Genomic DNA, 21,801 nt, shown 5'->3' with positions numbered 1-21,801 from the left:
ATCTCCAGAACCATAGTCCAATGTTCAAACCATTACATCATGCTGGCTCTTTCTAAAAACAGACGGAACATTTATTTTGGAAGTAGAGGAGAAAAGGTAAAGCTCTCCATGTTTCCCTTATACACATGTCCCCATGACTATGCCATGCTTCATGGAGAACACACAGGCTCCTAGAAGCATCTCCCTGCAGCCTAGTCTGAAATAATTATCTCAGTGCTGACATTTCCCAGATGTTTCCATGTGAATATATGTATTTCGCATCTATCAACTGCTTCTGAGTTCCTGCCTGCTCCCTATGAAGCTGAGTATGACCAGGGAAGGTAGGAGGGAGAGGATATATGTCTCAACTTGGCATGTTGACTTACTATGATACACTGAGCCATTCAGGATTGCAGCCATTAATCATTTTTTGTGCAAAAATGTACACATTCACAAGTTTAATTTTAGCAAATTTCATTAATGTGTTCTCTTTAGGAATCTCTGGGTCTTCCAGTATGATTCTGTGGTCAACTTCTGCCAAAGGTTGACCAAAGAGTTTCCCTGGATAACGTAATGATTCAAATAGAGAACACATACCTAGACATTTGTAGGTCTTTCTGTACAAATATGTGGTCAACTTGCAGTCGATGTCCCTAGAGAAGTGTTCTATCAGCTGAAAAACGTTGCTGTTGTTTTATTTGTAGTTTTTCCATTTTCTCAGGGACCCTACGCCCCTAACAGCATAAAAAGTGAGAGCTTAATGTGCTTTTATTTTTGCCTGTCATGGTTATAATTGTTGTAGCCATACCTTTCCTTCAAACTAGGATTATCATAGATTGGAGAGGTGGGATTCTTTTCAAATTATAAGTCACTGAATCCTGCAGCCAGCATGGTTGAGGGAACTTTAGAGTTATATGAAAAGAACTGATTTTTCCCCCCCTACCTGTGGATTTCCAGTCAATCTAATTGAAACTGCCAAAAGTGTCTCCAACAGCTGGCTTGCTTAGTAGAAGAAATGTTTTTATATCAGTTAGCATTGCTGTTAGGTAAGGAATTAGTGACAGTGTGTCATTCTAAAGAGTCCAAAGCTACATGGTCTCCCCCAATTCCTTTGACAAGTTACAGAAAAATCTAGGCTGTGCGTCATCATAGTGCAAAAAGATTTATTTGTAATGTTATCCAGGTTTGCCAGACCTTGAGATGATGGATGTATTTGGGGCAATTTTTGTGTTGTCAACCTGATGCCTGACTCAAAATTTCTGTAAAACAATGTAGCCAGGTATGGCTGGTGATGATGATGATAGTGATATTTCTATCCTGCTGTGTATCAAAAAAGATATCATAGCAGTTGTGGAATCTTGTGAATTGTAGACATTTTGCCGTTTCTGCCAAAGAATGCTAGTGCCTCACCAAACTACAACTCCCATAATTCTATAGCATTGAGCCCTTATAGTTGAAGTGATGTCATACTGCATTAATTCTCCAGTGTAGATGTACCCTAAGAGTGTGTGACTCAAGCAAAGTAGGTTTCCATACTGAGTGGGGCCAAATCCAGTTTTCACTAGTTGTAGTCCAACACTCAAACCACTATGTCATGCTAACTCTTCCAATAAAGAGAGATTACTTATTTTGAAAGTAAAGATGCAAAGGTGCCCTTACCTGCTGTGTCTCTCAGCTCCAGTTGAGTCTTCATGCCATCCTTGATGTTGATCCCCTTTATAGGATATGCAGCTATGAATCCTAAAAGGGCAGTCTGCCTAGCTACAGCTGTGCACTCAATTATCTCTGCATTGGGAAGCATGACTTCTCTGATTGGAAAGGTTTTGATTCAGAGTCTGACTCTCTTGGGATTCTAATCTGTTGGTTTCCGACATGTTTATGATTGCTGTCGACACTGGGTTGGCCCAACCTGACTGCCTCCTATGCAGCTGCATTTGGGTTTTGTCTACTACAGTGTTCCCTCACTTATCACTGGGGTTAGGTTCCAGGACCACCCGCAATAAGTGAAAATCCGCGAAGTAGGGGCACTATATTTATTTTAATATTTATACATTATTTTAGTCATACACTATTTTAAGTTTTTATCAACCAATTGTGTATTGATAAATCGCCTCCTTCTCCTCCCGTTGCCACTTGGGCTCCTTTTCTCTCCCTTTGGCTTCTCCTTCCTCCCTTCCTTAGGCTGTAAATTGTAATTTTTTATGATTTATAATAGTACTTTAGAGTTTATTGAAAACCGAAAAACAGCGAATCCGCCAAAAGTGAACCGCGAAGTAATGAGGGAACACTGTACTTTAATTCCATTAATCTGCATTTTTATTTTATTTATATCCTGCCTTTTGCCCAGCCCTGAGACTCCACCATCCTACAAAAGTTAAAACTAAATTCATATGGTTTGAGCATCCCTTATCCAGAATTCTGAAATTTCAAATTGCAAAACCATATTCAGGGGTCCCATCTCCAACACATCTCATTATGTACCCATATGCAAATATAGATATCTCAAAAAGTCTTTTTTTTTTAATCCCAAAGACTTCTGGTCCCAAGCAATTCAGTAAATGATAATCAATCAGTATCAGTAAAAACATTCAACACTCAAAAGAGTTTAAAGCCTGTTGACTTTCCCAACTAGCATTGATGCATTAAACCAATAAGATCTAACTGTCAGCAGATCAGTAAATGGGATCTACTCTATTTGGGACCAACCAATAGGATCCAAGCCAGACTATACGTGAGCTATCAATAGAATTACACTGAAATTAAAAATATAATACTTGAAAGAAACAACAAGTATGGACAATGCAGCATATCATTCAAAGCCTTATCCTCATAAACTGTCAGTTCCCAATAGGTTTCAGAAGGCTTATTTTTTTGCTTCTGAGCATAAAATCACATAATCTGAGCATAGCCTGGGGCTTCCTTTGATACCAATGGCATGCAGTGTCCCTTTGTTTTCCTCTGCCTCTTTCATTTTAATACACCTTGGCAGATTGGAGACAGTTATTTGGATCCAAAGTGGGCGAGAGACAAACCAACACCATTTGCTTTCTCCTCTCCAAAGGGAAGATGGCAGGTGTTCCTTCTTCAGAACTTTGTGATGGGTTTCCATTTCTCAGAGTTCTTTTGCCAGTAATGTGTTTTCTGGGTTGTACCAATAAATCAGAGCTTACAGTTTTGATCTCAGACATCCATTTTTTTGCTTTATCTCTTTTTAAAAAAACACAGCTCTTTCTTGGAATGCCTTAGTTTTTACTTTCCTCCCTTTCCATTGCAAGTAATTCAAAATTGGAGTGTGCATGTAGTGCGATGTGGCACTGATGCTGAAGTCTTCTTTAAGGCAAAGGTGGGAACCATCATGTTGTTGAAATAGTATTGAACATCGTCTGCCACAATCTGTTAGGGCTCAGACTATTGGGGTTTCCATCCCTATGTTAAACGGTATCTCCTGATCGGCTGTTTCAGTACAATGAGGGCTGCACAGGTTTAAAAGGATCATATTTTCTGTGTAGCTACTCTGATTTTTCTACACAATATTCTTCACAATTAGCTTGCAGTGTGGTACTTGGGTCCTTAATCTAAAATGACCCGGGAATGCCCAGAACATAGTGGAAACGCCATCTATTTAGGGCTACAAAAATGATTTTTTTTTCAAGAGGAGAGAGGAACAGTATCCTGGGGAGCCAATGTGCCTCCCTACCCTCTACAGTTGTGTACTCCTGCAGTAAAGATATGAGCTTTCTCCAGTTTTCACTGGTAAACCCTACCTGGCCCTTTGTTCCTTTTCTTTTTACTCAGCAGGCAGAAGCAAATATGGCAGTGATGTAACTAACACCACATTGTGGACTTCTACTATGGAGCTTGCAGTAGAAATGAACAAAGTGGCTGAGTAATTCCAGGAGGCAATATACTTCCTTTCATCGCACTTTCTCAATATAGATAAATAGCAATCCTTGGAGCAGGGAGGGTGTCAGTATCCATGAATGGAAAGCTGTAGCTCCCTAATTCAGAAGTGGGCAACGTGACCATCCCTCATGTGACTTTTGGAACGATTTGAGTGGCGCTCAACCCTTCCAGACTCCCTGAACTGCCTTTTTTTTTCCTGAAAATAATCTTTTTTCTGAAATTTTGCCTGATATTGAAGCATCAGTGAGGTTTAATTTCACTTTTAAATAGGTTGCACACACTGTTGAACATTTAATTTTTTTAAAATAGGTTGCACATACTGTTGAACATTTAACTTCAATTTTTTTTTCAAAAAATACTGTTATTTTTAAAACTTCTGGCCATTTCTATTCTGTTTGATTTGCTGTCAGTCCATGTGATCTCCAGAAAATTGGGACCCAAACCCACTGCTGTTGCCTTCCCTAATTTAAGACCAGACAACAGTCACTCCATTGTTTCAATTGGCCCATTCAGGCAATGGTTCGGTGCCCCTCAACCGTGTCACAACTTGGTTGATTTTTCAAATTGTTATTCTTGGGGATGCATCCCACAACATCCCTTGGCCAAGCTGCATAACATAAATCTCTGTGAAGAGTTAGACATTGATTGTGCTACATAACCCTTAAGCAAAGTAATGCAAATTCAGTTCATGCTCAAATGTGCAACTGAGTGTCCAATATGCATTTTGCACATGCATCAACATACACATCAATATGCATTTTGCTTTTGCAGAATACAGGTGTTCTGCATCTGAAAAAAATATACACATACTTAAGACATTAACAAAATTCCAGACACCATTTTCTCCCAGACGTCTTTTAATTAGGGGCCGAATAAATTGTCGCTTTCACTCTTGTGCAAACTGGCACACTGAGCAAATGAAATACGATGGTTTCTCCAACAGCTGGCATTATTAAACTCTCTTATCTCAACAAGTGTAAGCAACAGCCCCAATTACTCCCCCACCCCCTGCAGTTTACGAGCCTCTTTTTGCAAAAGTAAATATATATTATTACTGATGGATATCAAGTTTAATTAACAGGGAAGTGTCAACACCAAGCTTTTGCTCTCTTTTTTTCCAGGTGGCTTTTTTGGTGCTTTATTTCAAGCGGTACAGCAGTCCTTGACAGTTTCCCATTGGAGACCAATCTGCATGATAAAGTAGCCTAAAAAAATAGTCAAGCACAGGAAAGTTTCTTTTTAAATCAGACCAGCACTCCGGGCCAACTGCTGTGCTGCTGAGCAACATGCTTTGAATCACTAAAGCTAGCAGTGTGTGGGAGTGATGTCTTATATTGGAGTGTGAAATTCCTTCAATAGAGTTCAGTAGAAGCTGAAACAAGACCCATTGTGGTGGAGTAGTTTGAAGGCCAGGGTTCAAATCCACACTCAACCATGGAAACCCACTAATGATCTTGGTCAAGTCTTAGAGGAAGCCAATGGGAAACCTCTACAAGAAAATCCTGCGATAAATAACCTTATGGTCATCTTCCATTGGATGTTGATCATATACTTATACTGGAAGACTTAGTCCTAGAAATACCATATTAATCAAGTCCATGCATAATTAAATCTGCAAAAGGCAAACCCACAAGTGTGGAGGGCCGACTGCATTATGATTCTCCTGCCGATATCAACATTAACTTAAATCGTATACTGGAAGGGAAATGCAGAGGAAAGGGTCTCAGAGAATCGATTTCAGGGTCATCTGCCGGATTAGCAATGTAATAAAGAAACCTGTCTGGCAAGTGAATGAGACAATAAGGAACCTTACAAGTTTTATTTTTATTTGTGAGAAACTAGAAAATCAGGAAGGTAGAAAAGTGATCAAATAAAGGTTCAGTACTTACATTCTCTTTGACAGGACTTCTTTGGCCTAGGACTTGAAACAATCTTTTTCACAAGATCATGTGTAGTTATCATTTAAAAAGCAAAGGTTTACATTGGTGTTGTTTAAAATAATAATAATAATAATAATAATAATAATAATAATAATAATAATAATGACAACAACAGCTTTTTTATTATGTCATGCCCCATCTCCCCAAGGGGACTCAGGATGGCTTACATGGGTACCAAGCCCAGTAAAGCAACTATAAAATGGCAGCATAAAATACATTGCAAATGTCAATGCATTAGCTCATAAAACATAAAACATCATAAAAGCATAACTCAGTAACACATAGGTGCCATACTTCTCCTGATAAGGTGCCTTCTACTCACAGTTTCTGAAAGCTCTTTAGTTAATAATCATTAACCAATTTTTAAAGTTTCTTCTAAAATGAGGGAAAATATCATTTTCCTTCCTAATTAAATGAAATATGGCTCTTTCTGAGGTGGTGGAAGCAAATCCTCTAATTTGTGGACTCATATAGGCATACAGATACTGTGTTCAAGGAGCAGAATGAACTCAACAATTTGCACAGGTCACAAAATCCAGTTTTCAGGGAAGTAGAAATTTGATCCCTTTCAAGCTTCTTTTTCCCAGCAACATCATTTTATTCATATGCAAATTCATGTAGGTGTAATTAATTGCTTACTTGACTAAACTTGTGCAATCAGTCAAGTAAGATAGATTTAAGTGTATGATGATGCTACTTATCACTCTCCCACCCCAATTATGGTTGACTCAGAAGGATCTTGGCAGCACATTCCTCCTGGACTATGGGAAATACTCTTTCTCCTTGCTGACTTCTTCATCAATCATCATAAATCTTTTTGGATTTATCTCTACTCTCATAGTTGCGTGCTTGTGGCATGTTCCGCTGAGTCTTGACGTTGTGCATCCAAATGTGCAATTACCAGTACCATCTTATTGTTCCGTTGTGCAACAAAGAACACACGATGGATATTTTTGCAATACTGTTGAATCTTAAAGTTGAAAGGGACCTCTTGGTCCATTGTGTCCAACCTCCTGTCTCCAGCTAGAACATCCCTAACAGGTACTGTCCGGTTTTGAAAGCATCTAGAGAAGCAGACTTTACCAACTCCCTGGGCAGTTTGGTTCATTGCCAAACTGCTCTCACTGTCAAGAGGTTCTTCTCATGTTCAATTGAAATCTTCATTCCTATAAATTCAAACCATTGGACTTCATTCCTCTTGGGCAGCAGAAACCGGGCCTGCCACCTCCTCACTTTTGCCAGCCCTTGAGGAATTGAAAGAATGCAATCATGTGCAAATGAACGCAGAGGGTAATTCATTGCAATCATCAGTCGGGGAAAGACATGGTGACCTGAAGGCACGGATAACAAATTAATACACCAAGACTGCAAAACTGAATGGACAGAAACGTAGTGGTTAGGGCCATCTAGTGTGAACCCATTCAGTCATTAGTTGACTAGTAAGTCAAAATGTAAGTAAATCCAAGTGATCCAATGAGGCTACTCTACTCTAGGAATAGTGATTGGATTCTAACATATGTGAAGTGGTCACAGCTTTTGTAGCTGTAATCCAAATGCATCAGTTGTATGACAGTCAAAAGAATACTAATTGGATTTTTGTATGATTATTTACTGAAAGACTTCGGTGCTGCCTTATATCAAAAGAAGCAACAAGATTATGAGTGTATGTTAATTTTTCCAAAGGACAGGTTAGGCTATTGGTTAGACTTTTGGGGTGACTTTGGGTAAGTTTTATCCCTTTCTAATGTGTTTTTGTATTTTCCACACTTAATAATGTTGAAAATTTGATGTCAACCACATTAAATTATTTTTATTGCCACCACTGGTTCTTTTCAGAGGAAGGACATTTCTAAATCTGTTTTTGCCATTCCCAGATGAACGGAGCCAAAAACTGACTGAACCATTGTGCATAATGCAAACACAGAGTCTATTGCTTCTCTGGTTTATTAGATTATTTGGAGCTGTAAATGAGATGTGTGTCCAAATTGTTCTTTCTATTGAGTTTTGTATGTGAGAATTGCAACATGATCCAAATTAAAAGACGGTCAGCAGTTTTTTGTGCTCTTTATTTTGACAACAAAAGAATCCAAAGTCACATTGGGTTTCTTCTATGTAACTGGATGATTACTCAAGCATTGCATCTGAGTGTTTTGTGTTTGGTAACATAATGGCTAGAAGAACTATGAATCAACTAATCTCAATGGTAAATGGATCTCTTAAGATGGCAACAGTATGGGGACAGTAGTGCCAGACTTCTTTTACAGATTAGTAATTTGTCTTTCAGACTAATTTATATAGAATAATACTTGAAACTTAGAGTTGGAAGGGACTACAAATACTATCCAGTCCAAACCCATTCTACCATGCCGGAATACACCACTACAGACTCATCCAACCTCTTTTTAAAGATCTCAAAAGAAGGAGATTGCATTACAGTCTAGTTCTGTCTATCCAACTGCCTGGCAGTTCTGAAAGTAAAGAAGCTCAATTCTTTACTTTCAAAAACATAGATTGAAAGATTGAATCTATCTTTAGATTGAATCTTTCATCTTGGAACATGAAACACTTCTACACTTGCAGCTGTATAAATCCTACATCTACTCAGGACTTCTTCCTTTATGCTTACGGCTTTAGGAAGAAGGTGCAAACTGGGTCCTAAACCTGGGATGAAAATCATACAGTACTGTGTTGAATTGCAAGTCCCAACTGACCCATCCGGCATAGCCACTGGAGAAGATAGAGCCACATGATATCTAACCCAGTCTAATTCCTACTTTCAAAGACAGAGAGACATCATATCAGAGGAGTTTACGTAGTAGTAATTCTCCCTCTGCACCATTAAAAGTCTTGCTGCATTAATGAAACAACCAAGACATTTTTTGCAGCAGTGATTTTTTTCTCAGCTTCTTCAGTCTTGAATACATTTTGCTGTATACATATATGCTCCAATTAAGCCCCAAACAAATTCATGAAAAGATAAAGATTATAAAGATAGGTCTGAAAAAATGGGGATGCTCTCTGATAGTAAATGAAGGATTGAAACAGAACCTTGATCATAATTCTACCCAAATTAACTATTCTTCCAGTATGATACAACTCTTGTACCCATTGTTCATCTACCTATATCCAGTCAACCTGGAATACCTGTCTGATTCCTAAAGAGGATAAGAATGTTGTAGGTTCCACAAGGTGTTTTTCTGTAATGACTCCCTGTAAATGTCTTCGTTTCAGTAGCATTATCCAGTTGCCTGTTTCCAAATTAGTTCAGAAATATATCCTCCATGGTTATGAGGGTCTAACTGTTCAGTCAATAGTAGAAAACAATGTAGAACAGCCTTCAACATGCTAATAAAACCGATGTCTCATTTTATGCCTGATTTGCGCTCTCTTTCTCTTTTTCACCCAGTATTGGAGAAAATGATCACCATCAAATTCTGCAGACAAGAATTCATAGATATGGCTGCCCATCATACTTTATGAGATGGCATCTAGTGGAGTGTACTGATTCTTTTACCAACTTTGATAGTGCACCTCGCCTGGATTTTCATTAAAAAAAACTAGGTCAAGAATATGTTCTGCTGTCTCAGTATCTCAGCCATGACATTTGGAAAAGAGCATCATCCAAAGCTAAAGATGACAAGCAGACAAAGGTCTTGCAGTTTTCTAAGTATATCTATACACTTGCTGTTGCTGAGAAACCGGAGCTTTCTAATGCACTTAACAGATCCCCATATGGTGCCGAGTGAAGGATATTACAGACTATTTGTTTTCACCTATAGCATTAATGAAGCATCCTGGATTTGGGGTTGACATTTTGGATGGACTTATTTATAAAACTTGGCCCAACAACCTTTTTGGAAGAAGCAGTTGTATGATCTAGTCTTTCAGAGACAAATGTTTCTGTCAAATTCAAGCACCCCCCCCCCCCCACACACACACACACTCAAAGAATTTTGAATGATATTCCTGATGCCCTTTAAAGGATGTTGACATGAAAGATCCAACAGTTTGTATCCTTGGATAAAATGACAAAAATGTACATTAACTTAATTTTCCAATTGTAATAAAATTCTTTTGACTCATCCTTACGTTGTCTTTAATTTTTTCAATGTTCTTCTCAGCCCTGGATCCTCAGATATAAAATCTCATCTCCTGCCCTTAGTCTCTTTCCCAGTGGAGAAATGACTACACCATTGTATTTTTTACAGGGAAATGCTGCCTCAAGTTGAAGAAGCCCTGTAATTTTGCCATGGTTACTTTACATGTTCCTCAGAGGACAAATAGGTGAACAAGGAAAAAAAGTAATTTAATTTGTTGTATATTAATAATCAACTGCAGATGGTTCATTATGGTAATGATCCTTCCAACTTCTGCAAATTAGTTAACTGAGGTGAGGAAGTATTATATTGCAATAATACCAGTACATGAACTAAAATGAAATGGATATTGTGTGTGCATGGGTGACACACCTCTGTCCAACAAAACCAATAATGACACAACACAGGATTGGGATATAAAATGGCCACAGCTTGTTTACTGATTATAGGAACAAAGGGTTGGCTGCCATGCATGAGTCCTGGATCATGAATCGGGCAGCCCACTGCTGATCAATACCACTATCTACACCAGGGTGCTACCAGAACCATACCAGGTTAATGATATCTCTGCACCCATGGCAACCACCAGACACTTCCCCCCCCCCAACCATTGAGGGGGAGGGAGTAAGCAAACCAGATCCAGCACCCATGCCACATGCCAACTTGGAGTTGTGAAAACAAACAGTTAACAGAAACCACAAACATAACATATATGTAGGGTGGGTAGGATGGAACAACGAAAGCAAGCCCAATACCTGTGCCAGCCCCAGGGCAGCCTGGGGCCAGCCTTCTGGGAGGAAGAAGTCCCTGCCGATACCATGCTCTGCTGGAGGGCCCCCATCCATGTAACGGCCCTTGCCCGGTAAGTCTGGCAAGGCATTTGTTGGGAAGCCTACTTTGGGGCTCATGTGGCAATGCCATGTTACATATGAGTGTATGTGCGAAGTTATTCTACCATCAACCTGTTTTCCCCTTATCCAAATGCTACTTTTTTGTTATCCATTTTTTCCTCTAGTGCTCAAAACATGTTGTTCTTTTAGCAAAAGAGAAACCATAAAATTAGATGGTTCTCATGGGCTACATACAGCAATATTGCTGTTTTCATCAGCAGCCTCCACCACAAAGATCCAGAAGACATAACATTGAAAAATGGATACGCAATATAAAACTTGGGAGCCTAAAAGCTTGCTCTGAATAGAACTTGTGAAACTGAATGTTTCATTGAACACTTGTGTGAAAAATGATAACCTGATATTCTGTGTTCAAGACATATAGTGGGCTTTGAATAGTTTAAAGTGAAGAGGAATCCAATTGCTTTCTGTTTCAGGACCTCGGATAGCAACCCAAAAAGCCAAATGCTGCTCCCACAGCTTTGGAATAAGATCATGGGATGTTATAATTGGGTTGAACAATTTTATTCTATCACATAGAATCATAACACATCCAGTCCAACCCCATTCTGTCATGCAAGAAAGCCCTCCCAAAAGATGGCCATCCAACCTCTGTTTAAAATCCTCCAGATAAGGAGATTTCACCATACTCCCAGGCTCATCAGAACATGCCAACCATTTGAATTAACATCCCTGTCCCAAGGTGGGGGAACTTGCTACTTAGTGAGCCCTTTTTTCCTTCTGCTCACCTCAGCTTTTCCTAATCTTGGTTGCTGATATGGTGGAAGACTTTGCTAATTCTTCCATTCATTTTTGGTGCAACAACATGGCCACTGTATGTTATTAACTCAATGTCATCCAAGTCTCCCAGGGTTGTGAGGCTTGTTAGGGCATTTATCCGTTAGTGACAGGGATGGCCAATGTTATATAGCCTAGATTCCTACAGAGATATTATCTCAGGTAAAATAATATTCATGTTTTTTTCCACTTCCATGGTTGCTCTGTGTCCCTCATGCCAACTACTAGGGGTGGATGGTTGTTGTACATTTATTTATAATCTACAAACAGCAAATGACGCCATTAAAACTCACCCCAGTCAGTTTTGAAAAGCTTTGGATACAGCTTCGGCTTACCAGTTGAAGGAAACCAAGGAGTGGGCCATTTTGACCTTCTTAAGAAGAGAAATCCAAAGTTTGGGCGCAGCCACCAAGAAGGCCTTCTCCTTTGTTCCCATCAAATGAACCTGAGAAGATGGTGGGATGGTCAGATGGGTTTCTCCTGTGGACCTTAATGCCCTGCTGGGCTCATAAAGAGAGATGTCATGCTTCGAATAGTCTGGACCCACATCTCTCTCTCTCCTTACTTGATTTAAAATCTAAATATTGTGAAAAGGTGAAGCTGGACGCAACCCATTATTGAAGATGACTGAAGACCATTAGCAAAATTTGGATCTGTTTGTAATCTCTTTTTGTTCCTAGAAGCCTAAATATGAGAAGTACACAAATATGCCAAATATGCCTCAGCCACGTCCAGGTCTTTCGGAAGTATGTTCCATACCGCTAGCATTTTGAGCAAGATGGATAGAGCTCTTGTCTGAATCCAGATTAACTGTCCATGTTATGCCTGGCACATGTCAGCTGGGAATAGAACCCTAGCAATGTCAGCTTATGATGTCTCCCATATGACTGGTTCAGCCTGCACATAGAAGAAGCACAAATCATTCCTTGCACCCCCTCAGCAATCAAACAATAAAATAAACACAGCCCATGAAAAATAATTGCTTTATTTGCTATGGAATCACAGGAGTTGTAGTTTGATGAAGAGGGTAGCTCTATTGGGAAGAGTATTTATTTATTTATTTATTTGCAGTATTTATATTCCACTTTTCTCACCCCGAAGGGGACTCAGGGCGAATCACATTGTGTACATATAGGGCAAACATTCAATGCCCATATACACATAGAACCGAGACAGAGACAGACACAGAGGCAATTTAACCTTCTCTTGAGGGGATATTCGATTCTGGCCACAGGGGGGAGCAGCTGTTTCATCATCCACTTTGACAGCACTTCCTCATTCCAACGTTGTAAATTAGTTAAATTTGCCTCCCCACTTTATAAGTGGTACCTTATTTCCTACTTGATAGATGCAACTATCTTTCGGGTTGCTAGGTCAGCAACGAGCAGGGGCTATTTTTTTTAATTGACGGGTGCTCACCCCGCCACGGACTGGCCTCAAACTCATGACCTCATGGTCAGAGTGATTTATTGCAGCAGGCTGCTCACCAGCCTGCGCCACAGCAGGCTAAAAATCCTAGGATCCCATAGGGCTGAATTATGGCAGTTAAAGTGGTGTCAATCTACATTCATTCTACACATTAGATGCACTCCCACTCATATACAAAAGAAAAATTTGTAGAACCTAATAAGATAACAAATAGCTTGCTTAAACCAAAATAACTATGCAGCCCTCCAAACACTGAACCACAACTCCCAGTATGCCTTACAATAGTGACTAGAACATCTGGTAGGTGCAGTCCACCTGCCTTAAACCTCCCTTGCTTTATCCTGAACATGGCATATTTCTGTTTACTGCTGTTCTGAGGAAGAAAGTGGTTGGTCTTTCCATTATTTAAATATGTGGGCATTTAAATCTTTTTGCATTGCTTTAAATTCAGGTGAAATGTAGGTGGAATCTTAGATCCAAGGTTGCAGAACATCAACCCATTTAACAGACAGTGAATTACAGCTTAAGGAATGTCGCTTGACCATCTTTGCAAATCTATTTATGGTATAATTTCAACATGTAAGATTTATTTTAATGAGGCTTGAAATTCAAAGCTCTGGTATATTCTAGTAACCAAGCACTTTCCAGCCCTTCCTACGAAACTCCGTTCCTGTGTCTTTCTATTGAGTTTCTCTGAAATCGCACAGCCATGCAATGTCTTGACAGCAGCAAAGGAGGATGACGAATGGGATTTCACTTCCAATTTCCATTCCAAAAAAAAAATCTGTCTGTTCTGACACCCTCATCAAAATGCCACTCTCTTTTCTTTCACAGATATATCTGAATCCAGGTCATTTTTTCCTGGATAGAATATAACACAGTAAGTGAAATGGACTTCTCCAATATATGTCTATAGTAACAATTCAGGTCAAGTGAAGTTGCCTCCCAGAAGGTCAGAGTGCACCTATACTGTAAAATTAATGCAGTTTGACACCACTTTAACTTCCCAGTACTATGGAATCCCGGGAGCTGTAGTTTTACAAGGTCTTTAGCCCAGTCTGCCTCACCAATCTATAAATCTCAGGATTCCATATTACTGAGCCACGGCAGTGGAAGTGGTGAAATAATTCTACAGTATAGGAGGCACCACTGTCTAAATCAAGGGTCCCCAAACTTTTGAAGCAGAGGCCTTCAGACTGTTCAGGGGCCGAATTATCATTTGAAAAAAACAAAACAAATTCCTATGCATACTGCACATGTCTTATTTGTAGTGCAACAACAACAACAACAACAACAAAACAATACAATATTTAAAAATGAAAACAATTTTAACCAACATAAACCTATCAGGATTTCAATGGAAAGTGTGGGCCTGCTACTGGCCAATGAGATAGTCAAGTTAATTAGGATTGTTGTTGTTGTGTGCCTTCAAGTCATTTCAGACTTTGGCTGAGCCTAAGTCTAAAATTAATTATTTATTTACTGCATTTATTTACTACATTTATATCCCGCCCTTCTCACCCCAAAGGGGACTCAGAGCAGCTGTATGTACATACAATATATTATATTATTAGCATAACACAATATTAGCATTATATATTACTATATTGAACTATACCACTATACTATTATATAATATGTAATACAGTAGAGTCTCACTTATCCAAGCTAAACGGGCCGGCAGAAGCTTGGATAAGCGAATATCTTGGATTATAAGGACTGATCAAGGAAAAGCCTATTAAACATCAAATTAGTTTATGATTTTACAAATTAAGCACCAAAACATCATGTTAGACAACAAATTTGACAGAAAAGGTAGTTCAATACGCAGTAATGTTATGTTGTAATTACTGGATTTACGAATTTAGCACCAAAATATCACGATATATTGGAAACATTGACTACAAAAATGGCTTGGATTATCCAGAGGCTTGGATAAGCGAGGCTTGGATAAGTGAGACTCTACTGTATATAACATATAATTAATATTATTATATGGTATTACTATTAGTATTATATTGTATAACAATATTATCAATATTATATGTATATACAATATATTATATTATTAAAACTGATATAAAAATATTATATTATAAAACTGAGGGCGGGGGCCAGGTAAATGACCTTGGAGGGCCGCAATCGGGCCCCCGGGCCTTAGTTTGGGGACCCTTGGTCTAAATGATAAAGTCGCGCCCCATCTTTCAGTACTGCCCTTTTTGCAGAGAGGTGCAAAAGACATCCACAAAAATTTGCAAAAGGTCTGATTTCTCTTGAAAGTTCATGCCAAAAGAGAGGAAAAAACGCTGCTGAAATAATAGCTGAGGAATTATATAAAAGAGACAAAAAGATGAGAGATTTCTTTACGGAAGAAACATTTAAGCATGAACCTAAAACTGTAGAAAGTGAAGTGGAAGCTTCCTTCAAAGCACTTGGGAGAAACAAATCACTAGAACAGATTGGATCTCGGTAAGGCTGTTTCAAGATGTAGAGATGAAATCTGTCCAAATCCTATATATGTGTGTGTCAGCATGTGTGTGTGTGTGTGTATGAAACACTGCCAAATGTGTGCGCTCTATCTATCTATCTATCTATCTATCTATATATAAATGTACTGTTCATTTGTAGGACCAAGTGAACAACAAATCCGCTGGGCCAAATCACACCAAATTTGGCCACAGTACACCAACACATCCAAGGTATGAACTCCACTCAAAAAAATCTACACAATATGGCAGAGTTGTTTTCTATAAAGCTTCAGCATTTAAATTAAATGGAAGATTTTCCTACCACCATCACACCTCATCTTTCTCTCCACTTCCTTTAAGATTATTAATAATAAATAGCACCAATTAACATAAAATAACAACAAGATTAACAAAAGCAACTCAATTAAAGTGACAATCTTCCTATATATATAAAAGGGTAAAGTTGTTTGTGCCGTGACTATAACAACACAACTAAATGCCCCAGAAATACGAAACTTGGCAACACAATGCAAAAGCCTTGCCTCATGGTTCTTACAACACAACCACACCACAAAAATACAATCTGGAGCCACAAAACTGAAAAAAACGGCAAAGATGCACAACAACACAACAACATGACCCAAACACACGAAACTTGGCAACACAACCCAAAATCCTTACCCCCCCCCCCAAAAAAAAAACAACAACCAAGAATAAGTAACAGGACTACCCTAGCTCTGTCCCCATCCAGCGCGAGGGAAAAGTGTGCAGCCACACACACACACACACACACAACTGAATCAACTGATCTTACGTGTTTTAAATGATTTCATGTGTTTTAAGTTATATATTATTGATAACTTGATGCTTGATGAACATGACCTGCAAGCAGGCTTTTAGGCAGAGAGATGCCATATTCTGGACAAGAGGACAGATAGGGATCCTTTACCTCTTGCATCCTTGGCCATCTTGGGGAAAGACAAAATTCTCTAAAGTTACAAACTGGAAGTTTCCCACGAGCCCTCCCTACCCCTGATGATATGAAGGAAATGTCACAATTGTTGCATTCAAGAGAGCAATCAGTGCTTAACATCTTGTTTACTCCTAATAAATGGGAGATCTTGTGAAATTGGTTCTGAATGGTACATCAGTACTTGTCTAGATTTGATTGGGTGAGTCCCAGGTGGGAACTCAGTTGTATGCTCAGATGACAAATTAAGAGTCTTGAGGAGATATTATCACTATGGCAGAGGTCATGTTTACATCTGCCCTTTGCATTTTTCCTGCTCTCTTCACACCAAGTGCATAGTGCCTTTGAGTTTGAACTCTCCATAGGACAACATTAAGACTATGGTTTGCCTAACCCAGAAGGGTTTCCTCCACTCCAGGTGACAACCTCCAAATTAGAAATAAGACTAAATATAGGCAGAGGGTTTCAGAAAATTCCAAAGCAAATAAGACGACGACCTTGGAAAAGAGAGAGAGATTTCCTAAGGGACCAAGCAAAGGCAGAGATCCCAGAAAAGAAGAGAGAGGTCCCACAGAAGCAAGAGCAGCAGAAACCTCTAAAGACCCCCTCAGCCAGAACTTGTTCCCTGCTGTATTTGAACCCTTCTTCATACCAGGAGATGAGAAAAATCTGTGAGTGGGAAACCCCTATCTTTTTCTGTCTACTTAATAAAGAAATAATTTTGTTTTACTAGACTTATTTTCCTTTCTGAGGTCACTATTGAGATAATTGTCCATTTCTAAAGCTGTCAGCCTTGAAGATCCTGTAGAAAATGCCATGAAGAGCCTTTTCCGCAAACCAGTAAATCCAGGCATTTATTTTATCAGTATCTCATGTTGATCCTTGGAGAAAGGTGAGTAAGAATTAAAATTCAGCAGTAACAGTACTAGTAAAAGTTGTGAGCACTCAATTGACTCAGCCAGAGGAGAGAAAAGGAAAAAAATGCATTTTCCCGTAGGCTCAGGAAAAAAACCTCTCATATGCTTTATTTTCTTCCTTAATAATAGTTGTTGCCCGGTTGCACTCATTCTGATGTAGTTCGGACACTCAGATCCCAGTCTTCATAAGTGAAAAACTGCAGTGGCTGCCAGACTAGGAATGTTCAACTTTTCCTGTGTGTCTTACTCTTGTTTTATACCCAAAATATTTTATCAGCATAATGTGCCATAGTGTTATAGAATATGACTCAGAAGGTTAAGCTTTACTTGAAGGCACTAAGCGCTTACAATATTTTCCTCTGTGCCAAAGCAGAATTTTTCTTCAGCATGGCTTCTTTTAAAAGGACTTATGGTCATTTCCTGACCTTTGGTGGTGTGCTTCATTCAGCTTGGGCTCCTCAGGCCATGAAGGTGAGAAGCAGACTTTTCAAAAAACAAGACTAAGACTTTTTAAATGAATTGACATATGCACTCAAACCCATTTTTTTATCCATTAGAATAAATCATCTCATCTGTTCACCCACTGTGCCAGCAAAGAACTCACAGAAAGGTTAAGGCATGCTCTGCCCTTGGATGGCCAAGGTCAAGGTGCTGTGGAGAACGTAATTGCATGTGTTTCCAAGGGAACTCCTGCTCAGAGGAGGCTCCGAGGATGGATGTGACCTTGGACGAGAGGAAACTTCTGGAACAGGGATGTGATGGCAATGATGGAGCAATGGAGGTAAGCACAGAGAGATTCCAAAGGAAGAAGAACTCAGTATCTAACAAGGAAGATAGATCAATGTGCATTAGCAGTGAATGAGCTTCTTGTTTTCCTGAAAAATGGGCCCAATTTAGTGTGTCTCTCTGTGAGTAATTATTTAATGCAATTGGTTTTAAGCAGATTCCTATTTAGAGCTGTGTGTCGACTTGATCCTATAATCACTCGGAACACAACAAATTTCTATTTCTTTGTTGTTGTTGTTGTTGTTGTTGTTTGTTGTCTTCAGGTTGATTTTGACTTATGGTAATTTAATGAATAAGAGCTTTCCGAGTACACTATCCTCAACTGCCCTGCACAAGTCTTTTAGTCTCAAGACATGGCTTTCTTGATTGAATCTTTCCACCTACAATGCAGTCTCTCGCTTTTTGTATTGTTTTCTGCCTTACCAAGTATTATTGTATTTTCTAATGAGTCATCTCTTATGATATGGCCAAAGTATGACAGTCTTGGCTTCCAAGGAGAGAAGTCCTTGCCACATTTTCACTCTTCATTGTTTTGCAAACCAGTTTAAACTAAACAAGTATGATGCCTCTTTAGCTGTCATGGTTAAAACAAGGAAATTCAGGATTTCAGTTGGATGAAGTACTTGAAACGAAGAGCCAGTGTAGTGCAGTGGTTTGATTGCAATTTTGGAGACCAGGTTCCAAACCCAACTCATCCATGGAAACCTTGGAAAACTCATACTCTCTTGGTTTCCAAGGAGAGCAATGATAACCCTTCTCTGAACAAATATTGCCAAGAAACCTCTTAGTCAAAACTGACATGAAGGCACACAGCAACAAGCTACTTGGAATTCTCCGCAAAAGACAGTAAGTGAATTTCTGTGAATGATAGTGCCAGAATTTTCTAGCCATACCTCTGCATGAAGACATAACAATTAAAGCAATGTTAAACTGACGTAACTGCGTGATGTAAATAAACTTTGGGTTTTATCACATGAGGCAGACAATTTATTTCAGGCCACTGTACACATCCCACTACCAGTTTACCTCCCACCTGTCCCTCACCATTGACAGGTAAAACTCCAAAGTAAAGCCTGTCAAAAGCTCTTAACTGAATTGCATGCTATGGATTCTGAAGAAGCACAAATTCAGGGCAAAATTTGCTAAGAGGAAGGCACATCAAGCAAGTCTCTGTCATGACCACCTTCCACCTAGAAATCTGTGTCTTAATTGTGACAGACCACATGGATCCAGAATAAGACTTTATAGTCATTTACAGGTCCACTACTAACAAAGACCCTACCTCTGGAAGACAATCATATTCGGCCATGAGTGATCACCCATGATCACAAGACCATAGAATGGCAAATCAACACAACTGACATCAAAGGTGCTCAATCTGGTATGTGTCCATTACCTATGATAATACTACTGAAGCAGAATAGCAGGTTAGTGTGATAAAGTCCTTTGTGTCACCAAAGCCTCAAAACAATCAAAGGCACCCAAGTTTTAGTTGGTTTAGAGACACATGAAAATGGCCTTGTGCATTTCAGGTCCATGAAATCCAGTTTTCAAACTCAGACTGCTACAACCTGTCTGTCAGCGATATAGATTACCTTTTCCTTAAATTAATGATTTTGCTGCAGAGCACAGCAATGCACAGAGAGTCTCTGTTGCCTTGAATCTGAGGGAAGGGCTTGGTATCAGAGCAGAACATCTGTCATCTGTTCAAGAGATGCTTCAGTGCTGTACCCAGCTGTATGATGCAAGCTAAATGAGGCAACGCAGCAAAAGGTCAGCGCAATGCAGAAGGTGTCGTAGCTTGTTCCTCCATGGAGATACCAGGTGTTCCTTGTGACCAAATTAGCTGGAAGAGCTAATGCAAAATGAGGCTTTCATTGGGGAGATGAAAGAGGGAGAACATAATTGAGGAATCAATACTTTTTCTGAAGAAAAGAAACTGGTGGAGAGTGATTTATTATTTTTAATGGCTCAGCTTGCCCAATAGCTGCAACCTTGGATGCTACAATAAAATCCACATTCAGGTGATAAAGGTTAAGTCTTGCTTATCTGAAATGCTTAAGAGCAGACAGGTTTTGCATTTGATTTTTTTTTTTTTTTGGATTTTGAAATACCTTCACTTACATATACAGTAGAGTCTCACTTATCCAGGCTAAACGGGCCAGCAGAAGCTTGGATAAGCGAATATCTTGGATAATAAGGAGGGATTCAGGAAAAGCCTATTAAACATCAAATTAGTTTATGATTTTATAAATTAAGCACCAAAACATCATGTTTTACAACAAATTTGACAAAAAAAGCAGTTCAATACGCAGTAATGTTATGTTGTATTTACAAATTTAGCACCAAAATATCATGATATATTGATCATTGACTACAAAAATGGCTTGGATAATCCAGAAACTTGGATAAGAGAGGCTTGGATAAGTGAGACTCTACTGTACGTATATAATGAGATATCTCGGAGATGACCCCTAGTCTAAATACAAAATTCATTAATGTTTCATATGCATCTTATACATACACATGGCCTGGAGATACCTTTATACACAGTATTTCAATACTTTTGCACATAAAATAAGATATGTGTTCAATGAAGCACTAGAAGGCAAAAGTAACACCATCTCAGCCACCAATGTGGACAATTTCAGATTTCGGAATATTTCCAAATTCTGGATAAGGGATGCTCATCCTGCACTATTTTGAGGCTGATTCGAAATCACAAAATACATTATTGCAAGCATCCAAATATTCATACACAAAGGAAATCAGTGATGGTGTTAGATTCATAGGCCTACACTCCATCTGAGATGTTTTCAATAAAAATGGCATTGGGGGATTTCAATGTGGGCTGAACGAAGTCTCCAAATTCCCAATCAAATGTATAACATACACCTATGTACTTATGTAGAGCTATGGTGCACAATGGGTTAAACCCTTGTGTTGGCTGAACTGCTGACCTGAAGATTGGGATGCTGACCTGAAGGTTGCCAGTTCAAATCCGCAAGATGGGACGAGCTCCCGTCTGTCAACTCTAGTTTGCAGGAACATGAGAGAAACCTCCCAGCAACACATCCTGGTCAATGTCTCTGTAGATGGCCAATCCTCTCACACTAGAAGCGACTTGCAATGTTTTCAAGTCACTTCTGACATGATAAAAAAACCAGTGTACATCACTGTGCAACATGATCTACATCCATGCACAATGGACACCTGCAATCAGAATGGTGCCACATGTACAGCTCTGTTTCTGCCACCTTGGACATTCCAACATAGGACAAAAATATCCATCCACCTGCATCTGGTGAATGTGTCAGATGCCAACAGAATTCCATCCAAACCAAAGCTAAAGCATGTGTAAAAGGAGGCAAAGAAAAGGAACAATAAAATCTGATGTCACAGATCTAGACTGTTACATGATTGTCCCGATAACATGGAACTTCATTTTTGATAACCCAGTGATTCCTGTTTTTCATGCTCCCAATCCAGAGATTTTTGTGCCCCTTCAGTCATCTGTTTGCTCATTTTCAGAGAATAACAACACATTTTGACAGCCAAGAGGAATTTCACCTGGAAATTCTGTATAAAAATAATCTTGACCTAATTGCAATCCTTCTCAAAATAC

The 21,801-nt window shown here is 39.1% G+C and overlaps 1 protein-coding gene across 1 annotated transcript in view; it reads left to right on the top strand.

Annotated features, from left to right (window-relative positions):
- pik3c3 (phosphatidylinositol 3-kinase catalytic subunit type 3) overlaps positions 1–9,906 on the top strand; it is a 132,414-nt gene extending 122,508 nt beyond the window's left edge. The window contains exon 25 of the mRNA XM_008103672.3: positions 9,229–9,906. Coding sequence (XP_008101879.1) covers positions 9,229–9,243 — 15 coding nt within the window. The 3' untranslated portion in view covers positions 9,244–9,906. The remainder of the gene's footprint in view (positions 1–9,228) is intronic.
- Positions 9,907–21,801: the final 11,895 nt, after the last annotated feature.

The sequence above is a fragment of the Anolis carolinensis genome, chromosome 2 (assembly GCF_035594765.1).
Source record: "Anolis carolinensis isolate JA03-04 chromosome 2, rAnoCar3.1.pri, whole genome shotgun sequence".
NCBI classification, from domain to species: domain Eukaryota; kingdom Metazoa; phylum Chordata; class Lepidosauria; order Squamata; family Dactyloidae; genus Anolis; species Anolis carolinensis.
Note: the sequence above shows the minus strand (reverse complement) of the source record. Positions and strands in the feature narration are given on the sequence as shown.